Raw genomic sequence first — 26,514 nt, 5'->3', positions numbered from 1 at the left:
CTTCAGTATGTTCAGAACTCTGCTGCTCGACTGCTCACCTCCACCTGCCGCTATGACCACATCACCCCGGTCCTACGCAACCTTCACTGGCTCCCGGTCAAATTCAGGATAGACTTTAAAATACTACTCACCACCTACAAAGCCCTAAACAACCTGGCCCCTCCCTACCTTTCAGACCTCCTCCCCCTCCAAGCCCCAACCCGCTGCCTCAGGTCCGCCAGTGCAAACACTCTGAAGACCATCAGGACCAAGTGCCGGACCTGGGGTGACAGGACCTTCTCAGCTGCTGCACCCCCCCTCTGTAACCCCCCTCCCCATTCACATCCGTCAGGCTCCAACCCTTTCATCATTCAAACAAGCCCTCAAACCCCACCTCTTCAAACTCGCCTTCACCTACTGATTCCTGCACCCTACCCTCCACTACATGACTCACTCCTGTACCCTACCCTCCACTACATGACTCACTCCTACAGCCTACCCTCCACTACATGACTCACTCCTGTACCCTACCCTCCACTACATGACTCACTCCTACACCCTACCCTCCACTACATGACTCACTCCTGCACCCTACCCTCCACTACATGACTCACTCCTGTACCCTACCCTCCACTACATGACTCACTCCTACAGCCTACCCTCCACTACATGACTCACTCCTGTACCCTACCCTCCACTACATGACTCACTCCTACACCCTACCCTCCACTACATGACTCACTCCTACACCCTACCCTCCACTACATGATTCACTCCTACACCCTACCCTCCACTACATGACTCATTCCTACACCCTACCCTCCACTACATGACTCACTCCTGCACCCTACCCTCCACTACATGACTCACTCCTGCACCCTACCCTCCACTACTGTATATGGCTCACTCCTGCACCCTACCTTCTACTACATGACTCACTCCTGCACTCTACCCTCCACTACATGACTCACTCCTACACCCTACCCTCCACTACATGACTCACTCCTACACCCTACCCTCCACTACATGACTCACTCCTGCACTCTACCCTCCACTACATGACTCACTCCTGCACTCTACCTTCCACTACATGACTCACTCCTGCACCCTACCCTCCACTACTGTATATGGCTCACTCCTGCACCCTACCTTCTACTACATGACACACTCCTGCACTCTACATGATTCACTCCTACACCCTACCCTCCACTACATGACTCACTCCTACACCCTACCCTCCACTACTGTATATGGCTCACTCCTGCACTCTACCTTCCACTACATGACTAACTCCTGCACCCTACCCTCCACTACTGTATATGGCTCACTCCTGCACCCTACCTTCTACTACATGACACACTCCTGCACTCTACCCTCCACTACATGATTCACTCCTACACCCTACCCTCCACTACATGACTCACTCCTGCACCCTACCCTCCACTACTGTATATGGCTCACTCCTGCACCCTACCTTCTACTACATGACACACTCCTGCACTCTACCCTCCACTACATGACTCACTCCTGCACCCTACCCTCCACTACTGTATATGGCTCACTCCTGCACCCTACCTTCTACTACATGACACACTCCTGCACTCTACCCTCCACTACATGATTCACTCCTACACCCTACCCTCCACTACATGACTCACTCCTGCACCCTACCCTCCACTACTGTATATGGCTCACTCCTGCACCCTACCTTCTACTACATGACACACTCCTGCACTCTACCCTCCACTACATGACTCACTCCTGCACCCTACCCTCCACTACTGTATATGGCTCACTCCTGCACCCTACCTTCTACTACATGACACACTCCTGCACTCTACCCTCCACTACATGACTCACTCCTGCACCCTACCCTCCACTACTGTATATGGCTCACTCCTGCACCCTACCCTCCACTACATGATTCACTCCTACACCCTACCCTCCACTACATGACTCACTCCTACACCCTACCCTCCACTACATGACTCACTCCTGCACTCTACCCTCCACTACATGACTCACTCCTGCACCCTACCCTCCACTACTGTATATGGCTCACTCCTGCACCCTACCTTCTACTACATGACTCACTCCTGCACTCTACCCTCCACTACATGATTCACTCCTACACCCTACCCTCCACTACATGACTCACTCCTACACCCTACCCTCCACTACATGACTCACTCCTGCACTCTACCCTCCACTACATGACTCACTCCTGCACTCTACCTTCCACTACATGACTCACTCCTGCACCCTACCCTCCACTACTGTATATGGCTCACTCCTGCACCCTACCTTCTACTACATGACACACTCCTGCACTCTACCCTCCACTACATGATTCACTCCTACACCCTACCCTCCACTACATGACTCACTTCTGCACCGTACCCTCCACTACATGATTCACTCCTGCACTCTACCCTCCACTACATGATTCACTCCTACACCCTACCCTCCACTACATGATTCACTCCTGCACTCTACCCTCCACTACATGACTCACTCCTACACCCTACCCTCCACTACATGACTCACTCCTGCACTCTACCCTCCACTACATGATTCACTCCTGCACTCTACCCTCCACTACATGACTCACTCCTGCACTCTACCCTCCACTACATGACTCACTCCTACACCCTACCCTCCACTACATGACTCACTCCTACACCCTACCCTCCACTACATGATTCACTCCTACACCCTACCCTCCACTACATGATTCACTCCTACACCCTACCGTCCACTACATGATTCACTCCTACACCCTACCCTCCACTACATGACTCACTCCTACACCCTACCCTCCAATACATGACTCACTCCTACACCCTACCCTCCACTACATGACTCATTCCTACACCCTACCCTCCACTACATGACTCACTCCTACACCCTACCCTCCACTACATGACTCACTCCTGCACTCTACCCTCCACTACATGACTAACTCCTACACTCTACCCTCCACTATATGACTCATCCCTACACCCTACCCTCCACTACATGACTCACTCCTGCACTCTACCCTCCACTACTGTATATGGCTCACTCCTGCACCCTACCTTCTACTACATGACTCACTCCTGCACTCTACCCTCCACTACATGATTCACTCCTACACCCTACCCTCCACTACATGACTCACTCCTGCACTCTACCCTCCACTACTGTATATGGCTCACTCCTGCACCCTACCTTCCACTACATGATTCACTCCTGCACTCTACCCTCCACTACATGATTCACTCCTACACCCTACCCTCCACTACATGATTCACTCCTGCACTCTACCCTCCACTACATGACTCACTCCTACACCCTACCCTCCACTACATGACTCACTCCTGCACTCTACCCTCCACTACATGATTCACTCCTGCACTCTACCCTCCACTACATGACTCACTCCTGCACTCTACCCTCCACTACATGACTCACTCCTGCACTCTACCCTCCACTACATGACTCACTCCTACACCCTACCCTCCACTACATGACTCACTCCTACACCCTACCCTCCACTACATGATTCACTCCTACACCCTACCCTCCACTACATGATTCACTCCTACACCCTACCGTCCACTACATGATTCACTCCTACACCCTACCCTCCACTACATGACTCACTCCTACACCCTACCCTCCAATACATGACTCACTCCTACACCCTACCCTCCACTACATGACTCATTCCTACACCCTACCCTCCACTACATGACTCACTCCTACACCCTACCCTCCACTACATGACTCACTCCTGCACTCTACCCTCCACTACATGACTAACTCCTACACTCTACCCTCCACTATATGACTCATCCCTACACCCTACCCTCCACTACATGACTCACTCCTGCACTCTACCCTCCACTACTGTATATGGCTCACTCCTGCACCCTACCTTCTACTACATGACTCACTCCTGCACTCTACCCTCCACTACATGATTCACTCCTACACCCTACCCTCCACTACATGACTCACTCCTGCACTCTACCCTCCACTACTGTATATGGCTCACTCCTGCACCCTACCTTCCACTACATGACTCACTCCTGCACCCTACCCTCCACTACATGACTCACTCCTGCACTCTACCCTCCACTACATGACTCACTCCTACACCCTACCCTCCACTACATGACTCACTCCTGCACCGTACCCTCCACTACATGATTCACTCCTGCACTCTACCTTCCACTACATGACTCACTCCTACACCCTACCCTCCACTACATGACTCACTCCTGCACTCTACCCTCCACTACATGATTCACTCCTACACCCTACCCTCCACTACATGATTCACTCCTGCACTCTACCCTCCACTACATGACTCACTCCTACACCCTACCCTCCACTACATGACTCACTCCTGCACCGTACCCTCCACTACATGATTCACTCCTGCACTCTACCCTCCACTACATGATTCACTCCTACACCCTACCCTCCACTACATGACTCACTCCTACACCCTACCCTCCACTACATGACTCACTCCTGCACCGTACCCACCACTACATGATTCACTCCTGCACTCTACCCTCCACTACATGATTCACTCCTGCACTCTACCCTCCACTACATGATTCACTCCTGCACTCTACCCTCCACTACATGATTCACTCCTACACCCTACCCTCCACTACATGATTCACTCCTGCACTCTACCCTCCACTACATGACTCACTCCTACACCCTACCCTCCACTACATGACTCACTCCTATACCCTACCCTCCACTACATGACTCACTCCTACACCCTACCCTCCACTACATGACTCACTCCTATACCCTACCCTCCACTACATGATTCACTCCTGCACTCTACCCTCCACTACATGATTCACTCCTACACCCTACCCTCCACTACATGATTCACTCCTGCACTCTACCCTCCACTACATGACTCACTCCTACACCCTACCCTCCACTACATGACTCACTCCTATACCCTACCCTCCACTACATGATTCACTCCTATACCCTACCCTCCACTACATGATTCACTCCTACACCCTACCCTCCACTACATGACTCACTCCTACACCCTACCCTCCACTACTGTATATGGCTCACTCCTGCACCCTACCTTCTACTACATGACACACTCCTGCACTCTACCCTCCACTACATGACTCACTCCTACACTCTACCCTCCACTATATGACTCATCCCTACACCCTACCCTCCACTACATGACTCACTCCTGCACTCTACCCTCCACTACTGTATATGGCTCACTCCTGCACCCTACCTTCTACTACATGACTCACTCCTGCACTCTACCCTCCACTACATGATTCACTCCTACACCCTACCCTCCACTACATGACTCACTCCTGCACTCTACCCTCCACTACTGTATATGGCTCACTCCTGCACCCTACCTTCCACTACATGACTCACTCCTGCACCCTACCCTCCACTACATGACTCACTCCTGCACTCTACCCTCCACTACATGACTCACTCATACACCCTACCCTCCACTACATGACTCACTCCTGCACCGTACCCTCCACTACATGATTCACTCCTGCACTCTACCCTCCACTACATGACTCACTCCTACACCCTACCCTCCACTACATGACTCACTCCTATACCCTACCCTCCACTACATGACTCACTCCTACACCCTACCCTCCACTACATGACTCACTCCTATACCCTACCCTCCACTACATGATTCACTCCTGCACTCTACCCTCCACTACATGATTCACTCCTACACCCTACCCTCCACTACATGATTCACTCCTGCACTCTACCCTCCACTACATGACTCACTCCTACACCCTACCCTCCACTACATGACTCACTCCTATACCCTACCCTCCACTACATGATTCACTCCTATACCCTACCCTCCACTACATGATTCACTCCTACACCCTACCCTCCACTACATGACTCACTCCTACACCCTACCCTCCACTACTGTATACGGCTCACTCCTGCACCCTACCTTCTACTACATGACTCACTCCTGCACTCTACCCTCCACTACATGACTCACTCCTACACTCTACCCTCCACTATATGACTCATCCCTACACCCTACCCTCCACTACATGACTCACTCCTGCACTCTACCCTCCACTACTGTATATGGCTCACTCCTGCACCCTACCTTCTACTACATGACTCACTCCTGCACTCTACCCTCCACTACATGATTCACTCCTACACCCTACCCTCCACTACATGACTCACTCCTGCACTCTACCCTCCACTACAGTATATGGCTCACTCCTGCACCCTACCTTCCACTACATGACTCACTCCTGCACCCTACCCTCCACTACATGACTCACTCCTGCACTCTACCCTCCACTACATGACTCACTCCTACACCCTACCCTCCACTACATGACTCACTCCTGCACCCTACCCTCCACTACATGATTCACTCCTGCACTCTACCCTCCACTACATGACTCACTCCTACACCCTACCCTCCACTACATGACTCACTCCTATACCCTACCCTCCACTACATGACTCACTCCTACACCCTACCCTCCACTACATGACTCACTCCTACACCCTACCCTCCACTACATGATTCACTCCTGCACTCTACCCTCCACTACATGATTCACTCCTACACCCTACCCTCCACTACATGATTCACTCCTGCACTCTACCCTCCACTACATGACTCACTCCTACACCCTACCCTCCACTACATGACTCACTCCTATACCCTACCCTCCACTACATGATTCACTCCTACACCCTACCCTCCACTACATGATTCACTCCTGCACTCTACCCTCCACTACATGACTCACTCCTACACCCTACCCTCCACTACTGTATATGGCTCACTCCTGCACCCTACCTTCTACTACATGACTCACTCCTGCACTCTACCCTCCACTACATGACTCACTCCTACACTCTACCCTCCACTATATGACTCATCCCTACACCCTACCCTCCACTACATGACTCACTCCTGCACTCTACCCTCCACTACTGTATATGGCTCACTCCTGCACCCTACCTTCTACTACATGACTCACTCCTGCACTCTACCCTCCACTACATGATTCACTCCTACACCCTACCCTCCACTACATGACTCACTCCTGCACTCTACCCTCCACTACTGTATATGGCTCACTCCTGCACCCTACCTTCCACTACATGACTCACTCCTGCACCCTACCCTCCACTACATGACTCACTCCTGCACTCTACCCTCCACTACATGACTCACTCCTACACCCTACCCTCCACTACATGACTCACTCCTGCACCGTACCCTCCACTACATGATTCACTCCTGCACTCTACCCTCCACTACATGATTCACTCCTGCACTCTACCCTCCACTACATGATTCACTCCTACACCCTACCCTCCACTACATGATTCACTCCTGCACTCTACCCTCCACTACATGACTCACTCCTACACCCTACCCTCCACTACATGACTCACTCCTGCACCGTACCCTCCACTACATGATTCACTCCTACACCCTACCCTCCACTACATGATTCACTCCTACACCCTACCCTCCACTACATGATTCACTCCTGCACTCTACCCTCCACTACATGACTCACTCCTACACCCTACCCTCCACTACATGACTCACTCCTACACCCTACCCTCCACTACATGATTCACTCCTACACCCTACCCTCCACTACATGATTCACTCCTGCACTCTACCCTCCACTACATGACTCACTCCTACACCCTACCCTCCACTACATGACTCACTCCTATACCCTACCCTCCACTACATGACTCACTCCTACACCCTACCCTCCACTACATGACTCACTCCTATACCCTACCCTCCACTACATGATTCACTCCTGCACTCTACCCTCCACTACATGATTCACTCCTACACCCTACCCTCCACTACATGATTCACTCCTGCACTCTACCCTCCACTACATGACTCACTCCTACACCCTACCCTCCACTACATGACTCACTCCTATACCCTACCCTCCACTACATGATTCACTCCTATACCCTACCCTCCACTACATGATTCACTCCTACACCCTACCCTCCACTACATGACTCACTCCTACACCCTACCCTCCACTACTGTATATGGCTCACTCCTGCACCCTACCTTCTACTACATGACACACTCCTGCACTCTACCCTCCACTACATGACTCACTCCTACACTCTACCCTCCACTATATGACTCATCCCTACACCCTACCCTCCACTACATGACTCACTCCTGCACTCTACCCTCCACTACTGTATATGGCTCACTCCTGCACCCTACCTTCTACTACATGACTCACTCCTGCACTCTACCCTCCACTACATGATTCACTCCTACACCCTACCCTCCACTACATGACTCACTCCTGCACTCTACCCTCCACTACTGTATATGGCTCACTCCTGCACCCTACCTTCCACTACATGACTCACTCCTGCACCCTACCCTCCACTACATGACTCACTCCTGCACTCTACCCTCCACTACATGACTCACTCCTACACCCTACCCTCCACTACATGACTCACTCCTGCACCGTACCCTCCACTACATGATTCACTCCTGCACTCTACCCTCCACTACATGACTCACTCCTACACCCTACCCTCCACTACATGACTCACTCCTATACCCTACCCTCCACTACATGACTCACTCCTACACCCTACCCTCCACTACATGACTCACTCCTATACCCTACCCTCCACTACATGATTCACTCCTGCACTCTACCCTCCACTACATGATTCACTCCTACACCCTACCCTCCACTACATGATTCACTCCTGCACTCTACCCTCCACTACATGACTCACTCCTACACCCTACCCTCCACTACATGACTCACTCCTATACCCTACCCTCCACTACATGATTCACTCCTATACCCTACCCTCCACTACATGATTCACTCCTACACCCTACCCTCCACTACATGACTCACTCCTACACCCTACCCTCCACTACTGTATACGGCTCACTCCTGCACCCTACCTTCTACTACATGACTCACTCCTGCACTCTACCCTCCACTACATGACTCACTCCTACACTCTACCCTCCACTATATGACTCATCCCTACACCCTACCCTCCACTACATGACTCACTCCTGCACTCTACCCTCCACTACTGTATATGGCTCACTCCTGCACCCTACCTTCTACTACATGACTCACTCCTGCACTCTACCCTCCACTACATGATTCACTCCTACACCCTACCCTCCACTACATGACTCACTCCTGCACTCTACCCTCCACTACAGTATATGGCTCACTCCTGCACCCTACCTTCCACTACATGACTCACTCCTGCACCCTACCCTCCACTACATGACTCACTCCTGCACTCTACCCTCCACTACATGACTCACTCCTACACCCTACCCTCCACTACATGACTCACTCCTGCACCGTACCCTCCACTACATGATTCACTCCTGCACTCTACCCTCCACTACATGACTCACTCCTACACCCTACCCTCCACTACATGACTCACTCCTACACCCTACCCTCCACTACATGACTCACTCCTACACCCTACCCTCCACTACATGACTCACTCCTACACCCTACCCTCCACTACATGATTCACTCCTGCACTCTACCCTCCACTACATGATTCACTCCTACACCCTACCCTCCACTACATGATTCACTCCTGCACTCTACCCTCCACTACATGACTCACTCCTACACCCTACCCTCCACTACATGACTCACTCCTACACCCTACCCTCCACTACATGATTCACTCCTATACCCTACCCTCCACTACATGATTCACTCCTACACCCTACCCTCCACTACATGACTCACTCCTACACCCTACCCTCCACTACTGTATATGGCTCACTCCTGCACCCTACCTTCTACTACATGACTCACTCCTGCACTCTACCCTCCACTACATGACTCACTCCTACACTCTACCCTCCACTATATGACTCATCCCTACACCCTACCCTCCACTACATGACTCACTCCTGCACTCTACCCTCCACTACTGTATATGGCTCACTCCTGCACCCTACCTTCTACTACATGACTCACTCCTGCACTCTACCCTCCACTACATGATTCACTCCTACACCCTACCCTCCACTACATGACTCACTCCTGCACTCTACCCTCCACTACTGTATATGGCTCACTCCTGCACCCTACCTTCCACTACATGACTCACTCCTGCACCCTACCCTCCACTACATGACTCACTCCTGCACTCTACCCTCCACTACATGACTCACTCCTACACCCTACCCTCCACTACATGACTCACTCCTGCACCGTACCCTCCACTACATGATTCACTCCTGCACTCTACCCTCCACTACATGATTCACTCCTGCACTCTACCCTCCACTACATGATTCACTCCTACACCCTACCCTCCACTACATGATTCACTCCTGCACTCTACCCTCCACTACATGACTCACTCCTACACCCTACCCTCCACTACATGACTCACTCCTGCACCGTACCCTCCACTACATGATTCACTCCTACACCCTACCCTCCACTACATGATTCACTCCTACACCCTACCCTCCACTACATGATTCACTCCTGCACTCTACCCTCCACTACATGACTCACTCCTACACCCTACCCTCCACTACATGACTCACTCCTACACCCTACCCTCCACTACATGATTCACTCCTACACCCTACCCTCCACTACATGATTCACTCCTGCACTCTACCCTCCACTACATGACTCACTCCTACACCCTACCCTCCACTACATGACTCACTCCTGCACTCTACCCTCCACTACATGATTCACTCCTGCACTCTACCCTCCACTACATGACTCACTCCTGCACTCTACCCTCCACTACATGACTCACTCCTACACCCTACCCTCCACTACATGACTCACTCCTACACCCTACCCTCCACTACATGATTCACTCCTACACCCTACCCTCCACTACATGATTCACTCCTACACCCTACCCTCCACTACATGATTCACTCCTACACCCTACCCTCCACTACATGACTCACTCCTACACCCTACCCTCCACTACATGATTCACTCCTACACCCTACCCTCCACTACATGACTCACTCCTATACGCTACCCTCCACTACATGACTCACTCCTACACCCTACCCTCCACTACATGACTCACTCCTACACCCTACCCTCCACTACATGACTCACTCCTATACCCTACCCTCCACTACATGACTCACTCCTATACGCTACCCTCCACTACATGACTCACTCCTACACCATACCCTCCACTACATGACTCACTCCTACACCCTACCCTCCACTACATGACTCACTCCTACACCCTACCCTCCACTACATGACTCACTCCTGCACTCTACCCTCCACTACTGTATATGGCTCACTCCTGCACCCTACCTTCTACTACATGACTCACTCCTGCACTCTACCCTCCACTACATGATTCACTCCTACACCCTACCCTCCACTACATGACTCACTCCTGCACTCTACCCTCCACTACTGTATATGGCTCACTCCTGCACCCTACATTCCACTACATGACTCACTCCTGCACCCTACCCTCCACTACTGTATATGGCTCACTCCTGCACCCTACATTCCACTACATGACTCACTCCTGCACCCTACCCTCCACTACATGACTCACTCCTGCACTCTACCCTCCACTACATGACTCACTCCTACACCCTACCCTCCACTACATGACTCACTCCTGCACCGTACCCTCCACTACATGATTCACTCCTGCACTCTACCCTCCACTACATGACTCACTCCTGCACCGTACCCTCCACTACATGATTCACTCCTGCACTCTACCCTCCACTACATGATTCACTCCTACACCCTACCCTCCACTACATGACTCACTCCTACACCCTACCCTCCACTATATGACTCATCCCTACACTCACTTTTGTTGTTGAAATTCTTGCATATAATACTTTCAATCTAAAGTCATACATTTTACAGTAAAAACACTTTCTGAATAAAAAGTCTATTTACTATGTTTTGTCTTTTAAAGTTCATGTATACTTTGTTTATCTTCTTTTGGCGCTAATGACCTTCCATACAAAAAGCAACGTGCCATTTATGTTGAAAACTATTTCTCAATGTGTGTGGAGAGTTTTGGGAATGATTCAATTTACTAAATGTGAAAAAACTGAATAGAGATGTGGAGTCTGGACAGCGACACAGAGCAGACTGAGACCTGGATCTGTGCTGGTCCTTCTCGTCCATGCTGAGGTTGAAGCGGTTTAGCATCGCTTCAGGGACCTCCTCGATCTCCTCGGGCTCCTCAGGGACCTCCTCAGGCTCCTCAGATACCTCCTCGGGCTCCTCAGAGACCTCCTCTGGCTCCTCGAGCAGCTTTGTTGAGCTCCGGTGGGATTTCTGCAGGTCCATCCTCTCCGGCGTCGCCCCCATCACCACAGAAACCACTGGCGACACAGCAGCGCAGCCACACACACACACACAGACACACACACAAACACACACACACTAAAGCCCACAGCGATTTAAGAAGCATGCTCGGTGTGAAGCGGGATGAAAGCTGATCGCAGGTGAACCCAGCTCACCTGAGGAGATCAGAGAGTCTGCAGAGGATGCTGAAGGAGCTGAATCCAGAGACGCCTGTGGAGAAAACATACACACTGGTTCTTATCAGGTGATTGATGGCTTAATGTCTTTGAACCTCAATGAGACAGAAGGAGTTCTTACGCTGGAGGCTCGGTGTGAAGTCACTCTGCTCCTCGAGTCGTAGTGCTGGAGACAGTAGAACCTCCCTGACAGCAGAAGAAGAAACATCAGGAACTGAACTTCTTCCTGTTTTTATCCCAACATTCAAACTGGTCATGTGACCGCTCCGATTGGCTGCTGGGAGAGTTCGCCCAGCCAACAAGTCCAGCTATTGTGTAGTGTGTAATACACTGCAGACACACACAGGCTTGTTTTAGCATTACATGGCTTGCATACATCTTCTAGAAACATAGAAAGTACCGAGACACCAAACTAACAGACTGTTGGCTTGAGCCCAAACATGTATATTATGTATAATTAACATAACACTAAAGATCTGCTTTATTTAAAACAATGTTACAAATGTTTTCTTGATTCTTTAACAATATGCAGTTAACAATATCCAGTTAACAATATCCAGTTAACAATATCCAGTTAACAATATCCAGTTAACAATATGCAGTTAACAATATCCAGTTAACAATATCCAGTTAACAATATCCAGTTAACAATATGCAGTTAACAATATCCAGTTAATAATATCCAGTTAACAATATCCAGTTAACAATATGCAGTTAACAATATCCAGTTAACAATATGCAGTTAACAATATGCAGTTAACAATATCCAGTTAACAATATGCAGTTAACAATATCCAGTTAACAATATGCAGTTAACAATATCCAGTTAACAATATCCAGTTAACAATATCCAGTTAACAATATCCAGTTAACAATATCCAGTTAACAATATCCAGTTAACAATATCCAGTTAACAATATGCAGTTAACAATATCCAGTTAACAATATCCAGTTAACAATATCCAGTTAACATCTCAGATGAGTTTCTACTGTTACATAAATTCAATACATTTATTTTGTAGAGCCCAAAATCCCAAATTCCCTCAGAGGGCTTTACAATCTGTACACATACGACATCCTCTGACCTTTGACCTCACATCGGATCAGGAAAAACTCCCCATGAAACCATTTAAGGGGAGACAAAGGACAGAAAGCTCAGAGATTCTGCAAACACTTGCTTTCATCCCTCAGGAAAATAATTCATATGGAATTTGGAGCCGTGATTTCCCAAAATAAATAAACAGTTGTAATACTTGAATTGGAGCACAGCGATGTACATAAAGAGGTGTTATGTGGTATGAACAGAAGAGTCATGAGTTCATGACCCTCAGGCTTCTGCTCAAGGATTACACTGATGTAGATATATAAAAACAAATATATATTGGAATTGATATGTGAGCAAAGTGTTTGACTTAAAGGAGAGATCTTTGAGGATAATAATATACATTTTAAATATATATGAGGATAATAATGCCAGTGAAAGGTTCCAGTGATAATAATGATATTGATAATAATGATAATGAAGGTCCTAAGGACTCACGGAGGGGCCGGTCGAAGGCGTACGCCGCCGGCCTCAGGGAGCTGCTGCAGGAGGAACACTGGAAACAACTGCGATGGAAGAACAAACTCTCTGCACTCAAACGCTCCATCACATAAACTCTCTTCTGGCAGAAGAAGCACACGTCACTGCAGCCTGGGGCCTGAAGACAGACAGGCACGGGTCAGACAGACAGGTAAGGGTCAGACAGACAGGCACGGGTCAGACAGACAGGTACGGGTCAGACAGACAGGCACGGGTCAGACAGACAGGTACTGATCAGACAGACAGGTACTGATCAGACAGACAGGTACAGGTCAGACAGACAGGCACGGGTCAGACAGAGAGGCACGGGTCAGACAGACAGGTACTGATCAGACAGACAGGTACTGATCAGACAGACAGTCACGGGTCAGACAGACAGTCACGGGTCAGACAGACAGGTAAGGGTCAGACAGACAGGCACGGGTCAGACAGACAGGTACGGGTCAGACAGACAGGCACGGGTCAGACAGACAGGTACTGATCAGACAGACAGGTACGGGTCAGACAGACAGGCACGGGTCAGACAGAGAGGCACGGGTCAGACAGACAGGTACTGATCAGACAGACAGTCACGGGTCAGACAGACAGTCACGGGTCAGACAGACAGGTACGGATCAGACAGAGAGGCATGGGTCAGACAGACAGGTACTGATCAGACAGACAGGTACTGATCAGACAGACAGGTACGGGTCAGACAGACAGGCACGGGTCAGACAGAGAGGCACGGGTCAGACAGACAGGTACTGATCAGACAGACAGGTACTGATCAGACAGACAGTCACGGGTCAGACAGACAGGTACGGATCAGACAGAGAGGCATGGGTCAGACAGACAGGTACTGATCAGACAGACAGGTACGGGTCAGACAGACAGGCACGGGTCAGACAGAGAGGCACGGGTCAGACAGACAGGTACTGATCAGACAGACAGTCACGGGTCAGACAGAGAGGCACGGGTCAGACAGACAGGTACTGATCAGACAGACAGGTACTGATCAGACAGACAGGCACGGGTCAGACAGAGAGGCACGGGTCAGACAGACAGGTACTGATCAGACAGACAGTCACGGGTCAGACAGACAGGTACTGATCAGACAGACAGTCACGGGTCAGACAGACAGTCACGGGTCAGACAGACAGACAGACAGGTCAGCTCCAAAAGGTTCCAGGTAAACGAGGAGGAGTGAGATGTCTTTATGTATTTGGACGTTTCACATGAACTAATCTTTAGTCAGAATCAATACATGATCAATAGGATCAATGATTGTGGTGTCAGCTGACAGAGGGCAAGTCCAGCTGCTGGCTGATCTGGATTCAGCTCTGCTCTCCTCAATAGGAACCATTCATGTGCTGCATGTGGAGCCTGTTTGTTATTGATCTGCACATTGATCACATGAACCAGCTTCAGGAATTAGACCGAGCCGGAGGACAAAACAACTGCTGACTCCTTATTTATTTGGAGGGAGCTTCTTAAAGTCACAGTTCACATGAGTACCCAGAATGCACTGCAGCGCTGTACCTGCCCCTCGGTCTGCGGCTTGATCTTCTCTTTGAATCGGAAACTCATCTGTTCCTGTTGAAGAGTCCGCTTCCTCTGAAGGAGGCGTGTCCACAGAGACAGACAGGAAGACAGTTAGTACTAAATACTGCAGTAGTACTGCTCTAAAGCTACTGTAGTACTGCTATGGACTGCAGTAGTACTGCTCTAAAGCTACTGTAGTACTGCTATGGACTGCAGTAGTACTGCTCTAAAGCTACTGTAGTACTGCTATGGACTGCAGTAGTACTGCTCTAAAGCTACTGTAGTACTGCTATGGACTGCAGTAGTACTACTCTAAAGCTACTGTAGTACTGCTATGGACTGCAGTAGTACTGCTCTAAAGCTACTGTAGTACTGCTATGGACTGCAGTAGTACTACTCTAAAGCTACTGTAGTACTGCTATGGACTGCAGTAGTACTACTCTAAAGCTACTGTAGTACTGCTATGGACTGCAGTAGTACTACTCTAAAGCTACTGTAGTACTGCTATGGACTGCAGTAGTACAGCTCTAAAGCTACTGTAGTACTGCTATGGACTGCAGTAGTACTACTCTAAAGCTACTGTAGTACTGCTATGGACTGCAGTAGTACTACTCTAAAGCTACTGTAGTACTGCTATGGACTGCAGTAGTACTGCTCTAAAGCTACTGTAGTACTGCTATGGACTGCAGTAGTACTACTCTAAAGCTACTGTAGTACTGCTATGGACTGCAGTAGTACTACTCTAAAGCTACTGTAGTACTGCTATGGACTGCAGTAGTACTACTCTAAAGCTACTGTAGTACTGCTATGGACTGCAGTAGTACTGCTCTAAAGCTACTGTAGTACTGCTATGGACTGCAGTAGTACTACTCTAAAGCTACTGTAGTACTGCTATGGACTGCAGTAGTACTACTCTAAAGCTACTGTAGTACTGCTATGGACTGCAGTAGTACTGCTCTAAAGCTACTGTAGTACTGCTATGGACTGGTACTTCTACACTGTACACTGTGTTAGTATACAGTACTTTAGTATGTATTGTGTTAGTATGCAGTACTTTAGTATGTAGTGTGTTAGTATACAGTACTTTAGTATGTAATGTGTTAGTATGCAGTACTTTAGTATGTATTGTGTTAGTATACAGTACTTTAGTATGTATTGTGTTAGTATGCAGTACTTTAGTATGTATTGTGTTAGTATACAGTACTTTAGTATGTAGTGTGTTAGTATGCAGTACTTTAGTATGTAGTGTGTTAGTATGCAGTACTTTAGTATGTAGTGTGTTAGTATGCAGTACTTTAGTATGTAGTGTGTTAGTATACAGTACTTTAGTATGTATTGTGTTAGTATGCAGTACTTTAGTATGTAGTGTGTTAGTATGCAGTACTTTAGTATGTAGTGTGTTAGTATGCAGTACTTTAGTATGTAGTGTGTTAGTATGCAGTACTTTAGTACTATGCTTCCTTTGGGCAATATTATCAGGAAACACTGCATAAACTTTCATTGCTATGCAGACGATACTCAATTATATCTATGGATCAAACCAGAGGAGACCAACCAGCTGCTAAAATTCAAGAATGTCTTAAAGACATAAAAACATGGATGACCTGCAACTTCCTGATGTTAAACTCAGACAAAACTGAAGTTATTTACTGGCCCTGAACACCTCAGAGATCAATTATCTGGTGATGTGGTTTCTGTAGATGGCATTGCCCTGGCATCCAACACCACTGTAAAGAATCTCTAGTTATCTTTGACCCAGACTTGTCCTTTAACTCCCACGTTAAGCAAATCTCAAGGACTGCATTTTTTCATCTACGTAACATTTCAAAAATCAGGCTCATCTTGTCCCAAAAAGATGCAGAAAAGCTGGTTCACGCGTTTGTTACTTCCAGACTAGATTACTGCAACTCCTTATTATCAGGCTGCTCTAATAAGTCTCTTAAGTCCCTCCAGTTGATCCAGAATGCTGCAGCTCGTGTACTCACAAAAACTAAGAAAAGAGATCACATGACTCCTGTATTAGCTGCTCTGCACTGGCTCCCTGTAAAATCAAGAATCACATTTAAAATACTTCTCCTCACCTACAAAGCCTTGATTGTTGATGCATCATCATATCTTAAGGAGCTTGTAGTACCATATTGCCCCACTAGAGAGCTGCACTCACTAAATGCGGGGCTACTTGTGGTTCCTAGAGTCCTAAAAAGTAGGATGGGAGCCAGAGCCTTCAGTTATCAAGCTCCTCTTTTATGGAACCAGCTTCCACTTTCAGTCCTGGAGGCAGACACAGTCACCTCATTCAAGAATAGACTTAAGACTTTCCTCTTTAATAGTGCTTATAGTTAGGGCTGAATCAGGTTTGCCCTGGTCCAGCCCCTTGATATGCTGCTATAGGCTTATAGGCTGCTGGGGGATGTTTTAGGATACACTGAGCACCTATCTCCTCTTCTCTCTCTCCTTATGGATGAATTTACATCTCTCCATTGCACCTTATTAACTCTGCTTCCTCCCCGGAGTCGTTGTGACTTCACGTCTCATAGGGTCCATTGGACCTGGAGGTGTCTGATGCTGGTGAGCCGGCCTCCCATTGGCCCTGCTGATGCCCCGCCCCCCCTCCTCTCTACCTCCTTCTGTTTCATGGATTGGAGTTCCATTCATACATTGTCATATTCATGTAATGTGTTTATGTAACTCTGTAACTCTGTTCATCTGGTCACATGACATCTATTCATCTGTCCATCCGGGGAGAGGGATCCTCCTCTGTTGCTCTCCTGAAGGTTTCTTCCCTTTTTTCCCTGTCAAAGGTTATTTTTGGGGAGTTTTTCCTGATCCGATGTGAGGTCAAAGTTCAGGGATGTCGTATGTGTACAGATTGTAAAGCCCTCTGAGGCAAATTTGTAATATGTGATATTGGGCTATAGAAAATAAATTGAATTGAATATGTAGTGTGTTAGTATGCAGTGTGGCTCTACTGGTCTCAACCAGTCTCTATTGGTCTCTACTGGACTCTACTGACTACTAGTCTGTACCGGTTTCCATGACGATGTATAACCTGGAGCTCCAGCCTGAGAGGGGGGGGGGAGGATGGACAACAGCTCCCCCTGCTGGTCCACACACAGCATCACATACAGTCTTATTATTGATTAATGAGTTCATTATTAAACTAATGTATTAATATCAGTGTCTATATAATAATAATAATAATGATGAATATACTTATTTCCATACAGTTAGTTTCATATTAAAGGTTCTAAGTGACATGTTTTTATTACAGATATTGTAGAATAATTAGATATTTGTCTTGAATTGTGTTTTTTTCTTTTTAATATTTTTCTGCAGGGTTATTAACAACTTTGTCATTTTAATCTGATGTTCTGCATTAAGGTCATGAAGTTAAACATTATTAATGTGCACTCTTCTGTTGAATACATTAAGAACAAATCACTGATCACCTGCAGAGTCCCTTACATTAAATATAATTCATATTTGACAGGAAGGAGGTTATTATGATGAATATTAGTGTTCATAAATCTCCTTGGAGGATCACTTGTGTCTCACCTGTCGACGTAAAGCCGCCGCAGAAGAAGAAGAAGAAGAAGAAGAGCTCCTCTCGTCCAGCTTTGCCTGCAGCTGATTGGCCATCAGACGCACTCTGGAGCGACCGGCCCCGCCCACAAAGGCCTCGTCGTACACCTGGATGACATCATCGGCGTTCAGGTCACATGACTGGAAACAGGGCACACGGGGACGTGTTCATAAAAAGCAGACCAGAATGAAGCTGGATGAGTTTCAGACCTCGTGTGGGACCACAGGGACCTCCTGGCTGGTCCTCCTCCGCTGGCCCAGAGCGTCTTCCTGCTCCTGAAGAGACAAAGTGTGAAGCTGGACTCGGAGCCGCCGCCGGGCCTTTGGGTTCCTCTTCCTGGACGGACTGAGTCCCAGTCTACTGAGCAGGGAGGCCGACCTGAGGTCAGCGCTGAGACCCAGACCACCTGGAACAGGAAGTCAGGGCTTTAGGAGTCTTACTGTAGTTATTGTAATCATTATAATTATGAGTCTTATTATATTAAAATTATGAGAATTATTATCAGTCTGAGGGGGGGACTGACCCTAACCCTGACTCAGTTAGGTACATTAATATGATATTCTTAATGATCATATTGATTATTGATCTCACCAGCAGGGGGCAGCGTGTCCTTCAACAGCTGGTAGAACTGACTCAGGTACATTAATATTATATTGATTATTGATCTCACCAGCAGGGGGCAGCGTGTCCTTCAACAGCTGGTAGAACTGACTCAGGTACATTAATATTATATTGATTATAGATCTCACCAGCAGGGGGCAGCGTGTCCTTCAACAGCTGGTAGAACTGACTCAGGTACATTAATATTATATTGATTATTGATCTCACCAGTAGGGGGCAGCGTGTCCTTCAACAGCTGGTAGAACTGACTCAGGTACATTAATATTATATTGATTATTGATCTCACCAGCAGGGGGCAGCGTGTCCTTCAACAGCTGGTAGAACTGACTCAGGTACATTAATATTATATTGATTATTGATCTCACCAGCAGGGGGCAGCGTGTCCTTCAACAGCTGGTAGAACTGACTCAGGTACATTAATATTATATTGATTATAGATCTCACCAGCAGGGGGCAGCGTGTCCTTCAACAGCTGGTAGAACTGACTCAGGTACATTAATATTATATTGATTATTGATCTCACCAGCAGGGGGCAGCGTGTCCTTCAACAGCTGGTAGAACTGACTCAGGTACATTAATATTATATTGATTATAGATCTCACCAGCAGGGGGCAGCGTGTCCTTCAACAGCTGGTAGAACTGACTCAGGTACATTAATATTATATTGATTATTGATCTCACCAGCAGGGGGCAGCGTGTCCTTCAACAGCTGGTAGAACTGACTCAGGTACATTAATATTATATTGATTATTGATCTCACCAGTAGGGGGCAGCGTGTCCTTCAACAGCTGGTAGAACTGACTCAGGTACATTAATATTATATTGATTATTGATCTCACCAGCAGGGGGCAGCGTGTCCTTCAACAGCTGGTAGAACTGACTCAGGTACATTAATATTATATTGATTATTGATCTCACCAGCAGGGGGCAGCGTGTCCTTCAACAGCTGGTAGAACTGACTCAGGTACATTAATATTATATTGATTATTGATCTCACCAGCAGGGGGCAGCGTGTCCTTCAACAGCTGGTAGAACTGACTCAGGTACATTAATATTATATTGATTATTGATCTCACCAGCAGGGGGCAGCGTGTCCTTCAACAGCTGGTAGAACTGACTCAGGTACATCACCATGGACAAAGCATCCGGTTCTGTGACAGAATTCATCTCATCGACCGTCATCAGAGGAGAAATCCCAAAGTGACGTTCGGCCACATCGAAGCTCAGACGAGTGTTGTCCTCCACTGAGGACATGTCCAGAGAGTCAAAGTCTCTGAGGACAGACAGGTAGACGGGAGACAGGTAGACAGGGAGACGGGAGGCAGGGAGGCAGGTAGACAGGGAGACGGGAGGCAGGGAGGCAGGTAGACAGGGAGACGGGAGGCAGGGAGGCAGGTAGACAGGTGGAAAGGGAGACAGGTAGTAAGGGAGACGGGAGGCAGGTAGACAGGGAGACGGGAGGCAGGGAGGAAGGTAGACAGGTGGAAAGGGAGACAGGTAGCCAGGGAGACGGGAGGCAGGGAGGCAGGTAGACAGGGAGACGGGAGGCAGGTAGACAGGGAGACGGGAGGCAGGGAGGCAGGTAGACAGGGAGACGGGAGGCAGGTAGACAGGGAGACGGGAGGCAGGGAGGCAGGTAGACAGGGAGACGGGAGGCAGGGAGGCAGGTAGACAGGTGGAAAGGGAGACAGGTAGCCAGGGAGACAGGTAGTAAGGGAGACGGGAGGCAGGGAGGCAGGTAGACAGGGAGACGGGAGGCAGGGAGGCAGGTAGACAGGTGGAAAGGGAGACAGGTAGCCAGGGAGACAGGTAGCCAGGTCGACAGGGGGCAGGTATACAGGTAACAGGAAGAAAGGGAAACAGGTAGACAGGTGGAAAGATAGACAAGTAGACAGGTAGGAAGGTAGAAAGGTAGAAATGTAGACAGGTAGACGGGAAGAAAGGGAAACAGGTAGACAGGTGGAAAGATACACAAGTAGAAAGGTAGACAGGTAGACAGGTAGAAAGATAGACAGGTAGACGGGAAGAAAAGGAAACAGGTAGACAGGTGGAAAGATAGACAAGTAGACAGGTAGGAAGGTAGAAAGGTAGAAATGTAGACAGGTAGACGGGAAGAAAGGGAAACAGGTAGACAGGTGGAAAGATACACAAGTAGAAAGGTAGACAGGTAGACAGGTAGAAAGATAGACAGGTAGACGGGAAGAAAAGGAAACAGGTAGACAGGTAGAACGGTAGACAGGTAGAAAGGTAGAAAGGTAAACAGGTAGAACGGTAGACAGGTAGAAAGGTAAACAGGTAGAAAGGTAAATAGGTAGAAAGGTAAACAGGTAGAAAGGTAAATAGGTAGAAAGGTAAACAGGTAGAAAGGTAAATAGGTAGAAAGGTAAACAGGTAGAAAGGTAAATAGGTAGAAAGGTAAACAGGTAGAAAGGTAAATAGGTAGAAAGGTAAACAGGTAGAAAGGTAAACAGGTAGAAAGGTAAACAGGTAGAAAGGTAAATAGGTAGAAAGGTAAACAGGTAGAAAGGTAAACAGGTAGAAAGGTAAACAGGTAGAAAGGTAAACAGGTAGAAAGGTAAACAGGTAGAAAGGTAAATAGGTAGAAAGGTAAACAGGTAGAAAGGTAAACAGGTAGAAAGGTAAACAGGTAGAAAGGTAAATAGGTAGAAAGGTAAATAGGTAGAAAGGTAAACAGGTAGAAAGGTAAATAGGTAGAAAGGTAAATAGGTAGAAAGGTAAACAGGTAGAAAGGTAAACAGGTAGAAAGGTAGACAGGAAGTAATGCAGTTAAAAACTTCAGACATTATCTATAATGTTTTTTCTGCGAGACGCATCGTAATAAACTTAACATTAACATAACATAATTATTATTATATGTATATATATATATATATATATATATATATATATACATGTATACATATAATAATAATTATGTAATAATAATATAATAAGGGATATTATATTATTAATAATATAATAATAATAATTTATATAGCGCTTTTCGTGCTACTCAAAGACACTTCACATAATTAAAACATCCTAAAAGCTAAAAATAAATAAATAAGAATAGCTAAAATACAGGTAAAACAAATAAATAGGGACTTTCTGAGTCGCTCGGACCCTGATAAGAAAACAAAAACAAAAACAAACAATCACACATTAAAAGGTGGGTTTTGATTTGTGATTTGAATAATTAAAGATCAGTGCAGTCTCTGATGGGTTTGGGGAGAGAGTTCCAGAGGGAGGGGGCAGATATGGAGAAGGTCTGTCCCCCCACGTCCATATATACATATATATATATACATATACACGTATATAAATATATATATATTTATATACACAAGCAATCATAACTGAGTAAGTTACAAACCTTACATATCTTAATATTCAATAATTATGGGCCGTATCATTATGACATAAGAATAATAATAAAATATATAATATTGATTTTTACATGACTTCGGGGCGGTATCATTATGATGTAATAATAATATTGATTATTACATGAGGTCAGGGCGGTATCGGTGAATCAGGGCGCAGAGAGCAAGGCCGTTCTTCCAGGAAGTCGTAAGGTCGTTGACTGCAACGCCACGATAACCACAAGTCTCCTCCTGACACCAAGTCAGCAGCTGATTGGACGGAGAGAACAAACCTATCAGAGGAGGAGACAGGAGACCAATCACATCACAGTTCATCATATTAATCACTCTTATTGATAATAAAATAGGAACTCACTACGGAATCTGGGAGATGGCAGGCGGATGATGTCACCACCGTCTTTGTTAAGCCCCGCCTCCTCACCTGTGTCCACCAGGTGTCTCACCTGAAATAATATTCACACGTTGTTTTATATATGTGTGTATGTGTGTGTGAGTGTGTGTGTGTATAGGTTACATTACATTAAATACATTACATTACATTACATACATTAATGTCATTTAGCTGACGCTTTTATCCAAAGCGACTTACAATAAGTGCATTAAACCATGAGTCCAAACTCAGAACAACAAGAATGGAGAAAGTACAATTTCTTCAATAAAGTTAAACTACAAAGTGCTATCAGTAAGAGACATTTAAGTGCTACTAAAGTGTTAAACTACAAAGTGCTATCAGTAAGAGACATTTAAGTGCTACTAAAGTGTTAAACTACAGAGTGCTATCAGTAAGAGTCATTTAAGTGCTGCTAAAGTGTTAAACTACAAAGTGCTATCAGTAAGAGACATTTAAGTGCTACTAAAGTGTTAAACTACAAAGTGCTATCAGAGACATTTAAGTTTTCGACTATACCTTGAATAGGGAAGGTAGCGCCGTAGTAGCACTTTAGCACTTTATATACACACATATATACACATATATATATATATATATATATATATATATATATGTGTGTATATATGTATATGTGTGTACAGCTGTGGATGATGAGGCATTCAGAGGTCTATGTATATATATTTTTTATTATTATAATAGATTATGAGGCATTCAGAGGTCTATGTATATATTATTATCATTATTATTATTATAATAGATTATGAGGCATGCAGAGGTCTATGTATATATATTTTTTATTATTATAATAGATTATGAGGCATTCAGAGGTCTATTTATATATTATTATTATTATAATAGATTATGAGGCATTCAGAGGTCTATGTATATATTATTATCATTATAATAGATTATGAGGCATTCAGAGGTCTATGTATATATTATTATCATTATTAGTATTATAATAGATTATGAGGCATTCAGAGGTCTATGTATATATTATTATTATTATTATTATAGATTATGAGGCATTCAGAGGTCTATTTATATATTATTATTATAATAGATTATGAGGCATTCAGAGGTCTATGTATATATTATTATTATAATAGATTATGAGGCATTCAGAGGTCTATGTATATATTATCATTATTATAGATTTTGAGGCATTCAGAGGTCTATGTATATATTATTATTATTATAGATTATGAGGCATTCAGAGGTCTATGTATATATTATTATTATAGATTATGAGGCATTCAGAGGTCTATGTATATATTATTATTATAATAGATTATGAGGCATGCAGAGGTCTATGTATATATTATTATTATAGATTATGAGGCATTCAGAGGTCTATTTATATATTATTATTATTATTATAATAGATTATGAGGCATTCAGAGGTCTATTTATATATTATTATCATTATTATAGATTATGAGGCATTCAGAGGTCTATGTATATATTATTATTATAATAGATTATGAGGCATTCAGAGGTCTATGTATATATTATTATTATTATAATAGATTATGGGGCATTCAGAGGTCTATGTATATATTATTATTATTATAGATTATGTATTTTATTGTTTCATGTTTGTAATACCTGGACCTTGAGTCTGAAATTCTGGTTTGATTGATTGATTATATGGGTGTGTGTGTAAGTGTACATGTGCGTGTGTGTGTACATGTATGTAAACATGTACATGTGTGTGTTTATGTGTGCTAACACGTGTGTGTGTGTGTTTGTGTGTTTAAATGTGCGTGTGTGTGTACATGTGTGTGTGTGCTTACGTGTGTGTGTGTGTTCATATGTGTGCTTACGTGTGTTTGTTTGTTTATATGTGTGCTTACGTGTGTGTGTGTGTGTTCATATGTGTGCTTACGTGTGTGTGTGTGTTTGTGTGTTTAAATGTGCGTGTGTGTGTACATGTGTGTGTGTGCTTACGTGGGTGTGTGTGTGTAGGTGTACATGTGCGTGTGTGTGTACATGTATGTAAACATGTACATGTGTGTGTTTATGTGTGCTAACACGTGCGTGTTTGTGTATGTGTGCTTACATGTGTGTGTGTGTTTGTGTGTTTAAATGTGCGTGTGTGTGTACATGTGTGTGTGTGCTTACGTGGGTGTGTGTGTGTAGGTGTGCGTGTGTGTGTACATGTATGTAAACATGTACATGTGTGTGTTTATGTGTGCTAACACGTGCGTGTTTGTGTATGTGTGCTTACATGTGTGTGTGTGTTTGTGTGTTTAAAAGTGCGTGTGTGTGTACATGTGTGTGTGTGCTTACGTGTGTGTGTGTGTTCATATGTGTGCTTACGTGTGTGTGTGTGTGTACATGTGTGTGTGTGTGTGTGCTTACATGTGTGTGTGTGTTTATATGTGTGCTTACATGTGTGTGTGTGTGTGTGTTTACAAGTGTGCTTATGTGTGTGTGTGTTTATATGTGTGCTTACATGTGCGAGTGTGTGTACATGTGTGTGTGTGTGTGTGCTTACATGTGTGTGTGTTTATGTGTGCTTACGCGTGTGTGTGTGTGTTTGTGTGCTTACATGTGCGCGTGTGTGTACATGTGTGTGTGTTTATATGTGTGCTTACGTGTGTGTGTGTGTTTATATGTGTGCTTACATGTGCGAGTGTGTGTACATGTGTGTGTGTGTGTGTGTGCTTACATGTGTGTGTGTTTATATGTGTGCTTACGTGTGTGTGTGTGTTTATATGTGTGCTTACATGTGCGCGTGTGTGTACATGTGTGTGTGTGTGTGCTTACATGTGTGTGTGTGTTTATATGTGTGCTTACGTGTGTGTGTGTGTGTGTGCGTGCTTACATGTGTGT

The 26,514-nt window shown here is 46.1% G+C and overlaps 1 protein-coding gene across 1 annotated transcript in view; it reads right to left on the bottom strand.

Annotated features, from left to right (window-relative positions):
- The window catches only part of LOC117726540 (protein-methionine sulfoxide oxidase mical3a-like), a 62,005-nt gene that overhangs the window by 15,038 nt on the left and 20,453 nt on the right, over window positions 1-26,514 (bottom strand). Inside the window, exons 11-20 of the mRNA XM_034526869.1 lie at window positions 23,641-23,728; window positions 23,410-23,557; window positions 20,979-21,175; window positions 19,491-19,687; window positions 19,243-19,388; window positions 15,672-15,777; window positions 14,136-14,295; window positions 12,717-12,781; window positions 12,575-12,629; window positions 12,208-12,436 (exon numbers count right to left, since the gene is read on the bottom strand). Coding sequence (XP_034382760.1) covers window positions 12,208-12,436; window positions 12,575-12,629; window positions 12,717-12,781; window positions 14,136-14,295; window positions 15,672-15,777; window positions 19,243-19,388; window positions 19,491-19,687; window positions 20,979-21,175; window positions 23,410-23,557; window positions 23,641-23,728 — 1,391 coding nt within the window. The remainder of the gene's footprint in view (window positions 1-12,207; window positions 12,437-12,574; window positions 12,630-12,716; window positions 12,782-14,135; window positions 14,296-15,671; window positions 15,778-19,242; window positions 19,389-19,490; window positions 19,688-20,978; window positions 21,176-23,409; window positions 23,558-23,640; window positions 23,729-26,514) is intronic.

Source organism: Cyclopterus lumpus, chromosome 23 (assembly GCF_009769545.1).
Source record: "Cyclopterus lumpus isolate fCycLum1 chromosome 23, fCycLum1.pri, whole genome shotgun sequence".
Classification (NCBI taxonomy): domain Eukaryota; kingdom Metazoa; phylum Chordata; class Actinopteri; order Perciformes; family Cyclopteridae; genus Cyclopterus; species Cyclopterus lumpus.
Note: the sequence above shows the minus strand (reverse complement) of the source record. Positions and strands in the feature narration are given on the sequence as shown.